Source organism: Onychomys torridus, chromosome 2 (assembly GCF_903995425.1).
Source record: "Onychomys torridus chromosome 2, mOncTor1.1, whole genome shotgun sequence".
NCBI classification, from domain to species: Eukaryota; Metazoa; Chordata; class Mammalia; order Rodentia; family Cricetidae; genus Onychomys; species Onychomys torridus.
The window spans coordinates 64026080-64041315 of record NC_050444.1 but is presented as its reverse complement, the minus strand read 5'-3'; the positions used below and the strand labels follow the sequence as shown (position 1 = coordinate 64041315).

The following is a 15236-nucleotide window of genomic DNA, read 5'->3' as shown; positions in this document are numbered from 1 at the left end:
TTCTGATGCTCGTCTTTCTCACCTCTCTCCTCATTCTCTCACTGGCTTGGAGCTCACTAGTTAGGCCAGCCTGGTTGGCCAGCAAATCCCTGAGACATTACTGCCTTTGCTTCCCAAATACTGGGATTACAAGTACATGCCATCACACCTGGTATTTTCTTCACACCTCGTATTTGTATGTGAGTTCTGGAGTTCAAAGTCAGGTCCCCTGTTTTCAAGGCAAGCACTTTATTGACTGAGCAATCTTCCGAGCCCCAGATGTGACCATTGAATAAAACTTATAACAACTAGTGGGTGTTGATATGGATACCTCCCCTCAATGGACTTACATGCTTCAGAACTGGAATCATCTTACATACTTACATACAGGATTCTTACAGCATCTTACAGACATATACTGGATTCTCAGTGAATTTGTCTCTCTTTGGGGAGATAAAACACACTTGGAAGAAGTACCTTAAGGAAGGATTTATTTGGATAGTTTAGGTATGCAGATCCTCATGGGTGGGGAAGACTCCACACTGGCACTGTATGTCAGACTGCTCACATTCTGGTTCACAGACTGGGCAGCAGGGCCTGGAGTGGAAGTGGAACCAGGCTGCAGCCCTCAAGGCTGACCCAGCGGGTCTTTCCTCTAAGCAGAGGAAGGTTCCATAACATCCTCAAACCGCAGGGGACAAAGCAGGGTACCAAGTGCTCAAATGAGCCTTTGGGGACATTTTCCCACAAACCATAACATGCAATAACATGATCTCATGAGTCATAGACTTATCTTTGCCATTTTTTCCCTGTGGGATTGTATATTTGCCAGTGTTCTGTTATAATGAATGGATTTGATTTTTATTGTTTAGACGTATAATAAAGCTGTAATTAATAATGTGAAAATACTAAAAGTTAAAGATCCCATTACAGATGCCAAGTACCAACTGCCCTTCAGACAGAAGCATGAACAGCTGAGTTTGTCTAGGCTGACAGGAGATGCCCTACTTTGAAGATGACCTTTGATCATGTGACCTAGCCTACTGGGTGACATCACATGCTTCTGATGTTGTTGAGAATATCACTTTTCTTAATTACTGACTATGATAATCTACTTCATTAAAAAAAAAATCAGGCTATGTAGCCCTGCTTACTGCTAAGGCTCAGTGCTCAGCAGTAGAAAAAGACAGTGGATGCTTGTCCCTACTCTGAACGCTCAACAAGCCTTCCTGGTGTTTTAAAGTTGTATGTATCTGCCAGGTGGTGGTGGCACATGCCTTTAATCCCAGCACTTGGGAGGCAGAGGCAGGCAGATCTCTGTGAGTTCCAGGCCAGCCTGGGCTACAGCGTGAGTTCCAGGAAAGGTGCAAAACTACACAGAGAAACCCTGTCTCGGGGGTAGAGGGGGAGCTATATGTATCTAAAAGGACTTTGAAAAGGAACTGTAATTTTAAAACTTTTCTTATTTCTAATTTTGTAGTGCTGGAGATTCCATTCAGAACCTTAAACAGACGATGTGAGTAGTTGACCACCAAGGCCATCCCTAAGATACTTCTCATAAAAAAGAGAAAAGGCAGTTTAATTTAGATGCCGATGGGAAGTATATAGAAAGCAAAGGCATTTAAGATGTTTTCAGATTCTAACAACAGAATGAAAACAAAACCAAAAGTTAAGAAATTAAGTGTAGCTATCACCAGAACAGCTCAGTTATGCAAAGAAGTTACTTAGATAATAAAGTTAATTTCCATCCAACAGGAACAAAAGTACTGGCTAGAAAGGACATAATTATTACTAGTCTTCAATGTAAGTTTCTATTATTAAAGTTGATCATTATATATTATAGTGCTTTAGAGTTTGTTGATTTTCTATATTTCATGATGTAAATTTTTAAATTAACATACAAAGTACTGCATTTCCCTGTAGCATGTTCATACGCATGTATCATTGTACTCTGTTCCAATCTGTCTCCCTCTGCTGTCTCCTTCCCCCATCCCAACTGGCTGGTTCCTCTCCCCCCATCAATGGTTCTGGTTCCTTTCCCCCCATCAATGGTTCTGGTTCCTTCCCCCCCCCCCCATCAATGGTTCCAGTTCCTTTCCCTCCCCATCAATGGTTCAGGTTCCTTTCTCTCTCTCTTTAGCTTGCATATCACATGTAATCCTATCACCTTCTCTTCTCTCCGTCTCTTAGGATGTCTTTTCCCAAGGCTGGAGAGATGCCTCAGTGGCTAAAAGAACTTGTTGCTCTTTTAGAGGACCCAGGTTTGATCTCTAGCACCCACACGATGGCATACATCTTGGAGTAATCATCCATTACTCCAGTTTCAGGGGATCTGATGCCCTCTTCTGAGTTCTCCTCATGTATGTGGGCAAACACTCATACAAATAAAATTAAAAGAAAATTTAAAAATGAACTCCACCAGGAAACTTCTACAGTTGATAAACACTGTCAGCAAAGTAGCAGAATACAAAATTAATACACAAAAACAACAGCCTTCCTAATACAAATGACAAACATACTGAGAAATCAGGGAAAAGACCTTTCACAATAGCCTAAAAAAATAATACCTTGGCATAACTCTAACCAAGAAAGTGAAAGACTTGTATAATAAAAGACACTGAAGAAAGAAACTGAAGACATCAAAAGATGGAAAGATCTCCCATGCTCATGGATCAGTAGACTTGGTAGAAACCTCGTGCAGTGGAAACTTCTAGAATCTATGCTGGTGGCCCTAGTGAGGACTCCTAGTAATGGAGGATATGGAATCCAAATGGCCATTTTTTTTGTAGTCAGGTAAGGCTTCCAGTGGTGGGACTGGGTTACATTCGGTTGGATTATTGGTCATGGAGGGTCTGTGGAGATTCCTAAACAATCCAAGCCAGCACTAGGACAGAGGGTTGCTCTCTGAAAACTGACAGCAGGCCCTGTTGTTGAGGACAACTTCCACTCAGTTCATTGAACATAGAAAGGTCAAGCTGGAGCTGGGCGGTCGTGGCGCACGCCTTTAATCCCAGCACTCGGGAGGTAGAGCCAGGCGGATCTCTGTGAGTTCGAGGCCAGCCTGGGCTACGGAGTGAGTTCCAGCAAAGGCACAAAGCTACACAGAGAAACCCTGTCTCGAAAAGAAAAATAAAAAGAAAGGTCAAGCTGTTGCGGGCTTGGAGCTTCAACCCTACAGTCTAGTCTCTTTGGCACAAGAAGGTACTCTGCAGGCTATGGAAAGACAAACCTAGATACTGACCCAGCTACAAAACCCTCCAACTACAATCTGTCCTGACTGCAAGATGTACTGGAGCAATGGTTAGGCAGAACTTGTGGGAGTGGCCAACCAATGTCTGGTTTGAGGCCTGTGCCACAAGAGGGAGCCCATGCCCTACATTACCTAGAGGGCCAGGAACTGGAAACTGGATAAACCAGAAACCTAGGGTGTGTGTGTAGAATTATATATATATATATATATATATATATATATATATATGAAATGATTCCTAATGATATTCTGCTATACTCACAGATTGGTGCCTTGTACAGTTGTTATTGGAGAGGCATCATCTCTGGCAGCAGATAGATGGGAGGGTGCAAAGACCCATAGCCAGACATTGTGCAGAGAGAACATCTAAATCGGAGGTCTCCATCAAGTCCCTCCCCTTGGAGATGGAGGAACCCCACAGACAATGGGGAGGAGGAGGACTGCAGAAGTCAGAGGGGATGGAGGACACCAGGAGAACATGGGCCACCAAATCAACTACGCAGGACTCACACAGGCTCACAGAGACTAAAAAGGCAAGCACAGGACCTGCACGGGTCTGCATCAGGTCCTCTGGGAGTATGTTATGGCTGTTAGCTTGGTGTTTTTGTGGGACCCCTAACAGTGGGAGTGGGTGTGTCTCTGACTCTTTTGCCTGCTCTTGAGACTCTGTTCCTCCTATTGGGTTGCCTTGTCCAGCCTCCATATGAGGGCTTTTGTCTGGTCTTCTTGTACCTTCTTTTGTCCCCACTGGCTCTTGGAGCCTGCTCTTTTCTGAGGAGGAAATGGAGCAGGAGTGGATCTGGGGGAGAAGGGAAGTGGGGGGAGCTAGGAAGAGTGGAGGGAGGGAAACTGTGCTTAGGATGTAGTATACGAGAGAAGAATCTATTTCAATAAAAAAAGAAAGAGAGAAAGAAAATGGCTCTGGCAGTTTAATGTAATTGGCTCCCATAAGGTCATGTAGTGGCACTATAAGGAGGTGTGGCTTTGTTAGAGTAGGTGTGGTCTTATTGGAAGAAGTGTGTCACCCTGGGGGCAGGCTTCGAGGTCTCTTGCTTAAGCTTCGCTCAGTGTGACAGAGTCCACTTTCTGTTGCCTTCTGATCAAAATGTAGCCAGCACCATGTCTGTCTGCACACCATCATGCTCCCTGCCATGATGACAATGGACCGAACCTCTGAACTGTAAGTTGCTTCCTCAATTAAATATTTCCATTTATAAGAGTTGCCGTGGCCGGGCAGTGTGGCGCACACCTTTAATCCCAGCACTTGGGAGGCAGAGCCAGGCGGATCTCTGTGAGTTTGAGGCCAGCCTGGGCTACCAAGTGAGTTCCAGGAAAAGGCGCAAAGCTACACAGAGAAACCCTGTCTCGAAAAACCAAAAAAAAAAAAAGAGTTGCCATGGTGTCTCTTCACATGGCCATCCTACCAAAAGTAATCTACAGACTCAATGCAATACCCATCAAAATTCCAACACAAGTCTTTGTACAATTCTTCATAGAAATGGGGAAGACCTTATTTATTTGTTTTGTTTTGTTTTTCAAAACAGGGTTTCTTTGTGTAGCCTTGGCTCTCCTTGAACTAGCTCTACAGACCAGGCTGGCCTTGAACTCATAGAAATCCACCTGCCTCTGCCTCCCAAGTGCTGGGACTAAAGGTGTGTGCTACCACCAGCAATCAAAAAGTAAAACAAAACAAAACAAAATGAAACAATCTTTACTGTCATATGAAAATGCCCAGAGACTATCCAGGCAGCAGTGGTTCATTCCTTTAATCCCAGCACTCAGGAGGCAGAGTCAGGTGGATCTCTATGAGTTTGAGGCCAGCCTGGTCTTCAGAGTGAGTTCCAGGACAGCCAGGGCTGTTATATAGAGAAACCCTGTCTTGGGGGAAAAAAGAAAAGAAAAAAAAAAAAGCCATCATTTGAGCAAAGCGGCAACCTAGGAAATGGGGTGAGAGGGGGAATCTACTAAATATTCACCTAACAGAAGGTTAGTGTCAGAATACACACAGAATAAACAAACAAAAACAGAGAAACAAACAACTGAACTCAAAGAAACAAATACCTAGTTAAAAACGGGATGTGGAACTAAACAGAGCTCTTGAAAGAGGAAACACAAATGGCTGAGAATCACTTAAAAGAATGTTGAACATTCTTAGCCATCAGGGAAATGAAAATTAAAACTACTTTGAGATTTCATCTTTCTCCAATCAGAGTGGCCAAGATCAATAAAACTCCCAGACAAACAAACTGTAGCACATGCTGGCAAGGATTCAGGGGAGGGAAGCAGCCATTCTTTGCTGGGAGGAGTGTAAACTGGCCCTGGCACTATGGAAGTCAGTGTGGAGGGTCCTCAAAACGCTGAAAACTGGAACCACAAGATCTAGCTCTTGGGCATATACAAAAGGACTCGACATCTTAATACATCGATACTTTTTCATACATGTTTATTGATGCTCTACTCACAAAATCCAAAAATTGGAAACATTCTAGATGTCCATCAACTGATGTGTGGATAATGAAAATGTGGTACATTTACACAATGGAGTATTATTCTTCTATTAAGAAAAATGAAATTATGGTGTTTGCAGGTAAATGGATTAAAAAAAATCATCCTGAGTAAAGTAACCCAGACCATAATAAACAAATACTCTATGTTTTTTCTTATATATGGATGTTAACTTTGGATGTGTGTTTCAATCAGAAAATCTACAGAGGTTAGGGAGGTAGCGAGGGAGCAGAGGGGAGGAGGGAGTTGTCCAAGGAAGGGGAAGTTGAATATGGTGTAGTCAAGATTTAAAGGGGAAACCAGGATAGAAGAGTTAAGTGGAGGGGAGATGGAGAGCAAGGCAAGAGCAGGGAATGTGGGCAGAGACAGCTAACATTAAAGGCCGTTTTAAAAAGCCGTATGAGGCCGGGCGGTGGTGGCGCATGCCTTTAATCCCAGCACTCGGGAGGCAGAGCCAGGCGGATCTCTGTGAGTTTGAGGCCAGCCTGGTCTACAAAGCGAGTTCCAGAAAAGGTGCAAAACTACACAGAGAAACCCTGTCTCGAAAAACAAAAAACAAACAAACAAAAAACAAACAAACAAACAAACAAACAAAAAAGGCCATATGTAAGCCTACTACATAGAAGTTCCTAAAATATACACATACATGAATTTCAGTAGAGTTACCATATAATGAGGGAGATAATATTCCAACTGTGCATTTTATGCCAAGTAAAACCTCCAATGTGGAGAATGAGTTACATCTTGTTGAGTCATTGGCCAAAGGGGCCCATCAATGCCCCAGACCATCACAGGCTATTGCCAAGGCTATTGGTTACCCTCCACAACCTGATGGTAAGGCCCTATTGCTGAGGATGCCACTCACTTATGTCATCAAATGGGGAGAAGTGAATCTGGTGCCCAACTAGAAGTTTCACCTCTGCTGACTAGCATTAATGGTTCTGGAAGGTGCTTTGCACACTACCAGAGGAGAAAATAATCATCAATATTGCCCAGCTACATGTCCTACAGCCTACAACAGCCTGCAAGATATATTAGTGCAACAGTGGTACACTGTCATGGGAGTAACCAGCCACTTTTAGAAAATGGACTTAAGGCCCACTCCCTGAGATGGAGCCCATATCTGAAACCACTAGAGCGGCAAGCACCCAGGACTAGCTAGGTCATGGTCCCTGAAGACAAACCTGCTACTATTACTCTGCTAAAGGAGCACAGTAATAGAACGGCTCCTAACCACATACTGCTATTCCTATAGCTCAGTCATCCTTCATAGAAGCTGCTTCTTTCGTTGATAAGGATTAACACAGAGACACACAACTGGAAAATATTTCAGGAGATGAGACTTTGGAGCATTCAGCCCTAAATGGGATATCATGGTCAAACCAGTCATGGTTTGGATCTATGCAAAAGAGGTGGCAGAAGATTGTAAGAGCCAGAAGTGGTGAAGGACTCCAAGGACACAACAGAGTTGACACACACACTTTAACTCAGAGACCATGACAGCATACACAAGACCTGCAGAAGTTCAAACCAGACAAAACCCCAGCACAGAGAAGGGAAAACAGACACAATGTCCCGCCCCTTACGGGAGCTATTTCCAGTTGATGCCACTGGAAAAGGTAAAACAGCTTTCTCCAGCGGAATGCCCTTGGGTATATCAACCACATACCAAGGCAGGACCTATATGCCCAGGGAGAGTTGGCCAACTTAAAGTAGACCCCATGCTCTTTTTGTGTGTGCAGTTTTTGTTTTGTTTTGGTATTTTTCTCTTATTAATTTTTAGTTTGTTGTGATCTTTGTTTTTTGCTTTTGTTTTATTTTTATTTTTGAGAGATGGGGAGGAGCATGAAGTGGAGTAGGGAGAGAGGTGAGGAAGATCTAGGAGGAGTTTAGGATGGTAAATAATATTTAAAAATTGTATGTGAATTTTTAGTTAAAACTAAAAAATACCTTTTCTCTCTCTCATGATTCCCTTTATTAGTGATTTTCAGATTTTTTTTTTTTTTTTAGCAGAAGAGCCTCTATTTTTCCAATTGAAATATTATAGAACAGTATAATGAGAAGCTGCTCTCCTTGAAGCAGAAACTCAGACAAGGCCAGAGCAAACGCTACCACATCTTCTCCTGCCTCAGCAGGAGACTCCTTTGAGGAATGCAGCTTTAAAACCACCAGTTTAAATAAGGTGTTCTCTTATTGTATACGACGTGTTATTTAAGGTGATGATCAAAACTGATATGAGGAAGTATCTTCATTTCTAAAGTAGAGCCCTTGGTTAACTCTGGTCCTACTTATCAAAGGCAACAGTTTCTTAACTGTCATTATCTTGAATAGAAGGCGTAACCTAGACTCTCCTGTCATTGAGTCTGTCCTCTCCTGGCTCACACCTTAGCTTGTGGAGTCATGACATTTCTTGCGACTTTCAAACAACTACATTCTGATTTGGAAGTGCCAGCTACTGCTGTGGACATATGTCTACACAAAGAAACCGGGGAAAGTGTTTAACTTACCCAGACCACAAGGACATTCATGAGATGGTCTATATGTGTCCGTTTGAAGGTGGACTTGCCACTGTTCTGCATTAATTTGGTGTCTGGCCCTGAGCAAAATGGAGAAATTCAGATCTTAGAATCACTGAATATACTCAGAGCTTGAAATTGTGTTGATGTATGGCTTTATGTTCACTTATTTGAACCTCTTATGTAAATCCAATCAATGGTTCACTGAAAGGAACACATTTGCTAAGTGTCCACACTGAGTCCTCTCTTACCAGCACCTCAGCCCGTCTCGATTCTACCGTGGTAGTCCAAACAGCAGTTACCTGAGTGCCCCTTGTCACCACCTGGTTTATTTAGCTTAGGAAAGGAATTTTCTGGTAAGAGACATCTCTGCTTTCTTTTGAGGGAAGCCATTGCTGAATCAGGCTATATTCAAAATTCTGAGAATAGAAGAAAGGAGTGGGGATGACGGGGATTTTTTTCTGAGGTGGAAGCTGGGGAATTGAGCCTTCTCTGTGTCTGAGAGACATAGATGCCATGTTCCTTTATACCCACAGATAGTGAGTAAAAGAGCCTTGAAGAGCCATGGAACTGGCTTGCAAACTGTGAGTTGGAGATATTGCTAGCTGTATGAGAGAGAATATTCAGAAGTGCATTTAGGAAGAAACTGTAAGCAGCAATTCTCCGGCCTTTTATCATCTGACTACAGTTTCTACATGTGTTCTAATGAAGGAGTGCCACTAATGTGCTCATGTAGGGTAGCTGGCTTTTCTGCTCTGTGAGCAGACACTGAGAATACACAGCATAAGCAGCAGCATTCTAGCCTCTGAAGCATTCCTTCACAGGTTGGGGTTTTTGAGAAGTTAGAGGCGGAGTGTGGCAGCTAAGGGATCATATTTTCCAGGGTCTGTAGAAAGAATGACCCTACTCTCCCTGGCTTTCAAGAGGTAGGTAGAGATCATGGCAGAACTCCAGCACTGCACATCACGAACAGCGAATCAAGTTTGCACTCAGTGTTTCAGGATGCTCTTTGTAATAGAAGACTCCTGTACAGAACTCCCAAAGTTCACTGTTACCATTAACAAAGCAAGAGTTTGATGGGAACTAACCCACGCTGGTGCCCCTATTGCTTTGGGGAAAACCTTCAGCTGAACAAATGAACTATCTGGGAGTGGTTTTCCTATGTGTGGGTAACTGCTGACCTAGTGAAGAAGTAAGTCTACTTTACATCATTTGAGTTTGAAACTGAGCACCTTAGAAGCTGCCATTCCACATTGAGAACCAATAGACAAGTTCTACCAGGGCTTCCTTGGACTCTTAAGCCACTCCAGAGGGAATTTGTCTCATGTTCCACAGAAGGAGAACTAGGGGTCTCATGTTTAAGAGTGGATGCTCTAGAAAAGACCTCCAAAACCCAATTTTAGTAATATTCTCTACAGTAAATCTTTCTCCATTCTTCCTGCTGTGGTTATGGTTGTGTGAAAGCCTACATTTCAAATATCTCCTAAAAGCTTATTTGTTGAAAGCTTGGTGTCCAGTAGATGGCGCTATTGGGGATCACAGAAACTTGAAGGTCTGGAACTTACTTGGAAAAAAGCTATTAGGGGCATGTTCTAGAAGGTCGTCTCCTCTCACTCTTCTGCGTCCAGCCACTATGACAGGAGCAGCTCTGACCCATCATGAATTCCCACTCTGACATTGGCCTTGCTACAGGTCCAATGCTAGGGTCAAGCAACCATGGACTAAAACCTCCGAAAGTGAGTAAAAAGTCAGTCTTTCTTCCTTCAAAGTATTTGCTAAAGATATTTTACCACAGGGACAGAAAGGAACAGTTACCGATGTCTGTGGCCACTAAAGGTGCAGAGTGGGGCAGAGGCTCATTCCCAGCCATGCCACGGACCAAGGAGACCTCTCACTACACACTGTGGGTTGTGATTCTAAATGACATCTCAAGGTGGGCCGCTAACATGGTGCTTTTCTCTTATATGAAGTCTCCATGTCTTATTTTATATTCTTTTCCATAATGAACGCCATCTAGATTCCCTTTTTACGAGAGTAATCTCTGTGCAATCTTCCATTCACATGCTAATTCTGTTGTACTTGATCTATATGAACACCCTCTCCTGTGTCCACATATGGTTGGGAAGACTCATGAATGCCTTATGGTGTTGAAACACAAAGCCATGCTCTAACAAAGGAGGAGCTGCTATGTTGGAAGCACACTGTCTGGAACAAAGTCACTTTCCCCTCAATTTCTTCTTCAATTTCTCCTCCAGCCACCTGTTAATCCAGCACTAAGTTACTGTTCTGATATATGCTTGAATGTTATATCTGAACCCTTAGAACTAAATACGCACACCTGGGTGGTGAGCAGGCTAACAGGCTGGGTCTGGCTATGGCTGCAAGGATGCGTACCAGTATAAATCACCAAACCGTAACACCAATCCGTGTTCCTGATGATGCATCCCCGGAGCAGTAGCTTGTCATGGCCCAGGAAGTAGTCTTCCCCCAGATAGGTCAGGACTCCGGAAAACTTGTCCAACTTGTTATTGGGAGGCTCGCATCGGATTTCTCCTGCGGAGAAGTGAAGTAGGAAGGGCGCTGGCTCTGTAACCTTGGGGGAGTGCTCAGCAGAAAAGCAGGTAAGCACCATACAACATAAAACAACAACATATACTACAACGACATACAGCACAACGTGTTCCTTTCTCTCTTTTCTCAGCTGCTCCTTATCCTGCACTAAATTCCTTTAGAAAGCACAAAAATATTTCAGGGCACCAAAACAAACAAAGCAATAACTGTGTATTGCCATGGATCATCAGAGACACTGCCACAGGGCACTGTATCAGCATCAGTGAAGCTGAAGAAATGAAAGTATTACTCTAAAGTGAACCTACTATTTTTTCCCAAAATAGAGTTAGTTGACTTTTTCGTGATTAGTAAATATATCCTTGGTAAATATTTTCTAACTTTATTGGCTTGATTGACTTTGCATGTCAGAGGAGGCAGGAACATAAGCCAATGGTGTGTGTGGGGACCAGAGGGCAACACGTGGAAGTTGGTTCTCTCCTTCCACTATGCGGGTCCCAGATATCAAACTCAGGCTCGGAATAGTCTCTGAGCCATCTTGCTGAATCTCCTTGGTAAATATTTATAACATGCTAAAATGACCATGAATTTTTTTTGAGACAGGGCCTTACTATCCCTGGTTAGCCTGAAACTCACTATGTAGACCAGGCTGGCCCCAATCAAGCTCAGAGAGTTCTGGAATTAAAGGCTTTTGAGAAACATTGTCATCTACTTATTGTCTAGAGAAAAGTGTTGTTAGCCTTTGATTACATACTAGAAGCTTTTTATCCTATGCACAAATGCAAACACTTCCCCCAAACATGTTCATGTTACATGCATATGCTGACTTTTGTAATCTACAATTTTCCCTATTATATTGTTTCTGGTTTTCCATGTCAAGAATCATCAACTTCACATTGTTTAAAATGAACTGTAAAGAATTCCTGTATGGATGTGCCACACTTTATTCAGCTAATCCTCTGCTGATAAAAGAGAGTGGGCAGCCTACTTCCCAGCTCACCATGGAAGGCAGACAGCAGCTCCAGGTTATCCTCCATTTCACTGGTAACCGGGACGGCCTGCTTCACTTTCAGGTTGGTTTCCCTAGAGTAAAGGTCACAGGTTCATCAAATGCATGGGACAGAAACACAACCAGAGCACAGGACCAGCCTGTGCTTCTCATTAGGTTTTAGAAAATCAATGTTGCCAGCAGAACGTGGGCTAAGGGTTAGAGTTGAGTACCTCACACTAGTTACTTCTTGTTCTCATGGACAGTGCAGCAGAGAGATAACTGCAAGGAACCACACTCCTTGTCACCCTCCCTCTCATACCCTGCAACAACACACCACCTCAACGCTAGCCAACAAGGAGAAGTGGCTACAGGAACGTTAGAGGGAAACCTGGAGGTGGTGTGCATCTGCTTCCTTCAGGATCATGAAGCAGGTTCTGGTGAGAAGCTGCTCATGCCTCTGAGGAAATATAGTTCTGAGTTCATAAATATTTACAAGGTCCATGGAAAGATCACAATTAACCATTTTTAGATACAAGAACACACAGAGATAGTAACAACTATAGATTTCAAGAAGCTTTTGGATGAGGTATTAGTCAGGGCTCTTTAGAGGAACAGAACTGAGAGAAAAATCACACACACACACACACACATACACACACACACACACTCACGCACACACACACGCGCGCACACACACATACATACACACACGCGTGCGCGCGCACACACACACGCACACACACGCACACACATACATACACACAGACATACACACACACACACTCACGCACACACACATGCACACACACATACACACACACACGCACACACGCGCACACACACACACGCACACACACAGACAGACACACACACACACACACACACACACACGCGCACACACACACACACACACACACACACACACGCGCGCGCACATACACACACACGCACATTTATATGAAGTAGATTTATTAGAGTGGCCGACACACTGTAGTCCAGCTAGTCCAACAATGACTGTTTCCCAACAGAAAGTCCACGGATCAAGCCCATGAGGCTGGCTGTGTGGTCTTCAGTGTACCCTGGAATCCCAAATAAGTGGGTTCTAATCCCAGAGAATAGAGAGTGAGGGCAAGCAGGCAAAGGAGGAATATTCCTTCTTCCATGTCCTTTATACGGCTGCCACCTGGTGTGGCTCAGATTAAAGATCAACCCTCCCACCTCAAAAGGTCTGGATTAGAGTGGGTCTTCATACTTCAAATAATTTAGTTAAGAAAATCCCTCACAGGTGTATCCTCACAGCTACTGGGGTTATAGTTAATTCTAGATGTAATCAAGTTGACAGCCAAGAATAGTCATTACAAGTCCATCCACCCCTTGTCAGATTTGTCACACAATTATATCCCTTATGTCACATTTAATTTACAAATGAAAACATTAACCAGCTCATAGTCACACCTAACATGATATAACTATCTCACCCACAACTGCAAATACATTATATGTTTAACCAGCTCACAGTCACACCTAACATGATATAACTATCTCACCCACAACTGCAAATACATTATATGTTTAACCAGCTCACAGTCACACCTAACATGATATAACTATCTCACCCACAACTGCAAATGCATTATATGTTTAACCAGCTCACAGTCATACCTAACATGATATAACTATCTCACCCACAACTGCAAATGCATTATATGTTTAACCAGCTCACAGTCATACCTAACATGATATAACTATCTCACCCACAACTGCAAATGCATTATATGTTTAACCAGCTCACAGTCACACCTAACATGATATAACTCTTCCATATGCAAGTGTAAATGCATTATAAATTTTAGAATAGGTGGTATGTCCCTTGAGGAGTATTCTTTTAGTATCTCATAACTTAAATATGATAATCACTGATATTCTCTCAATTGATGTTACATGACACAGAAACTGAGGAAAGAAAACACAAATATCTGCACAAACACATTCTTAACTCATGTCGATTATAATCCTAGTTTCTGTAACTGGTCACAAGGCCTTAGCTGGTATTTAGAGCTACCTTCCTCTACTGTCCATTCTGTATTTCCTCCATCCTCAGCAAGACCTCACCAGGTCTTGGCTCTTTTTCTGAAGGGTCTGTACCCTTTGTCATCTTGCCTGGATTAGGCTGCTGTAGATTCCCATTGACTTTAATCCCAGGCCATGGTAGCACCAAGAGATGCCCTGAAGGATCTCCTGCACTCTAGACAATCTTCCTTACCTCCATGTGGAGAAGTAATCCAATTTCCCCATGGTGATCTGGATCAATCACCTCTCCTAACACTGTTCCTTTATCATTTTTTTAAAGGGTATATACAGCAATTATTATTTTTTAATTTATTATATTTGTGTTTTAATTTTACATATCAGCCATGGGTTCCCCTGTCCTCCCCCATCCCGTCCCTGCCCCCACCTTCCCCCCAGCCCTTCCCCTCTATTCCCATCTCCTCCAGGGCCAAGACTCCCCTAGGGATTCATTTAAACCTGGTGGATTCAGTACAGGCAGCTCCAGTTCCCTCCTTCCAGGCTGAGCAAAGTGTCCCTGTGTAAGCCCAAGGTTCCAAACAGCCAGCTCATGCACTAAGGACAGGTCCAGGGCCCATTTGTTGAGACCAAGATTGGAAAAGCACAGGGACAAATAGCCAAACAAATGGAAGCACATGAATTATGAATCAAAGGCTGTGGTGCCCCCAGCTGGAGCAGGCCCTCTGGATAAGTGAGACAATTGTTCCTTTATCTTATCCTGTTGGCGTAAGGGCATCAGAAGCTCAAAGTGACCAGGGGAATGTCTGAGCTTCCAATTCAATGGAATGGTTGTTGTATTTCCTGGCAGGAGTGTCCCCACTGGAACCAAAACCTCTAGGCCAGCATAACGGAAGCTCATGGAAACAAGAAGCCAAAACGTTCCTAGTGGGTCACTGGGGGTGATAGTGAGTGGTACTATTCCAATTTTTACCCACTGATTCCTGAACCCATAAATTCTGGCTAGGGAAGGACTCTTAACATATACTGACACTGACTCAAAGCATATACCACCTTCCAGAGAGCCTGCCCCAGGCCTCCAGGCTGCTGCCACCTAATTGGCACTGTAACTGCTCTTCAGAAGGTCGTCCAGTCGGGTAGCAGTGGCACATGTCTTTAATCCCAGCACTCGGGAGGCAGAGCCAGGCAGATCTCTGTGAGTTCAAGGCCAGCCTGGTCTACAGAGCAAGATCCAGGACAGGCACCAAAACTACACAGAGAAACCCTGTCTTGGAAAACAAAACAAAAAAAAGGCTATTACTGCGGTCATGTTGGGAAGAAACTTGCAACATTCAGATAGTTCTGCCCACTGTGAGGATTTCCCTTGGCCAGCATCTTTCAAGGTTGTCCCAGGAAGGGGCTG

The 15236-nt window shown here is 43.5% G+C and overlaps 1 protein-coding gene across 1 annotated transcript in view; it reads right to left on the bottom strand.

Moving 5' to 3' along the window:
* Positions 1-15236, bottom strand: part of LOC118577872 (phospholipid-transporting ATPase FetA-like) — an 80731-nt gene that overhangs the window by 34091 nt on the left and 31404 nt on the right. The window contains exons 9-11 of the mRNA XM_036178540.1: positions 11819-11901; positions 10645-10803; positions 8242-8330 (exon numbers count right to left, since the gene is read on the bottom strand). Coding sequence (XP_036034433.1) covers positions 8242-8330; positions 10645-10803; positions 11819-11901 — 331 coding nt within the window. The remainder of the gene's footprint in view (positions 1-8241; positions 8331-10644; positions 10804-11818; positions 11902-15236) is intronic.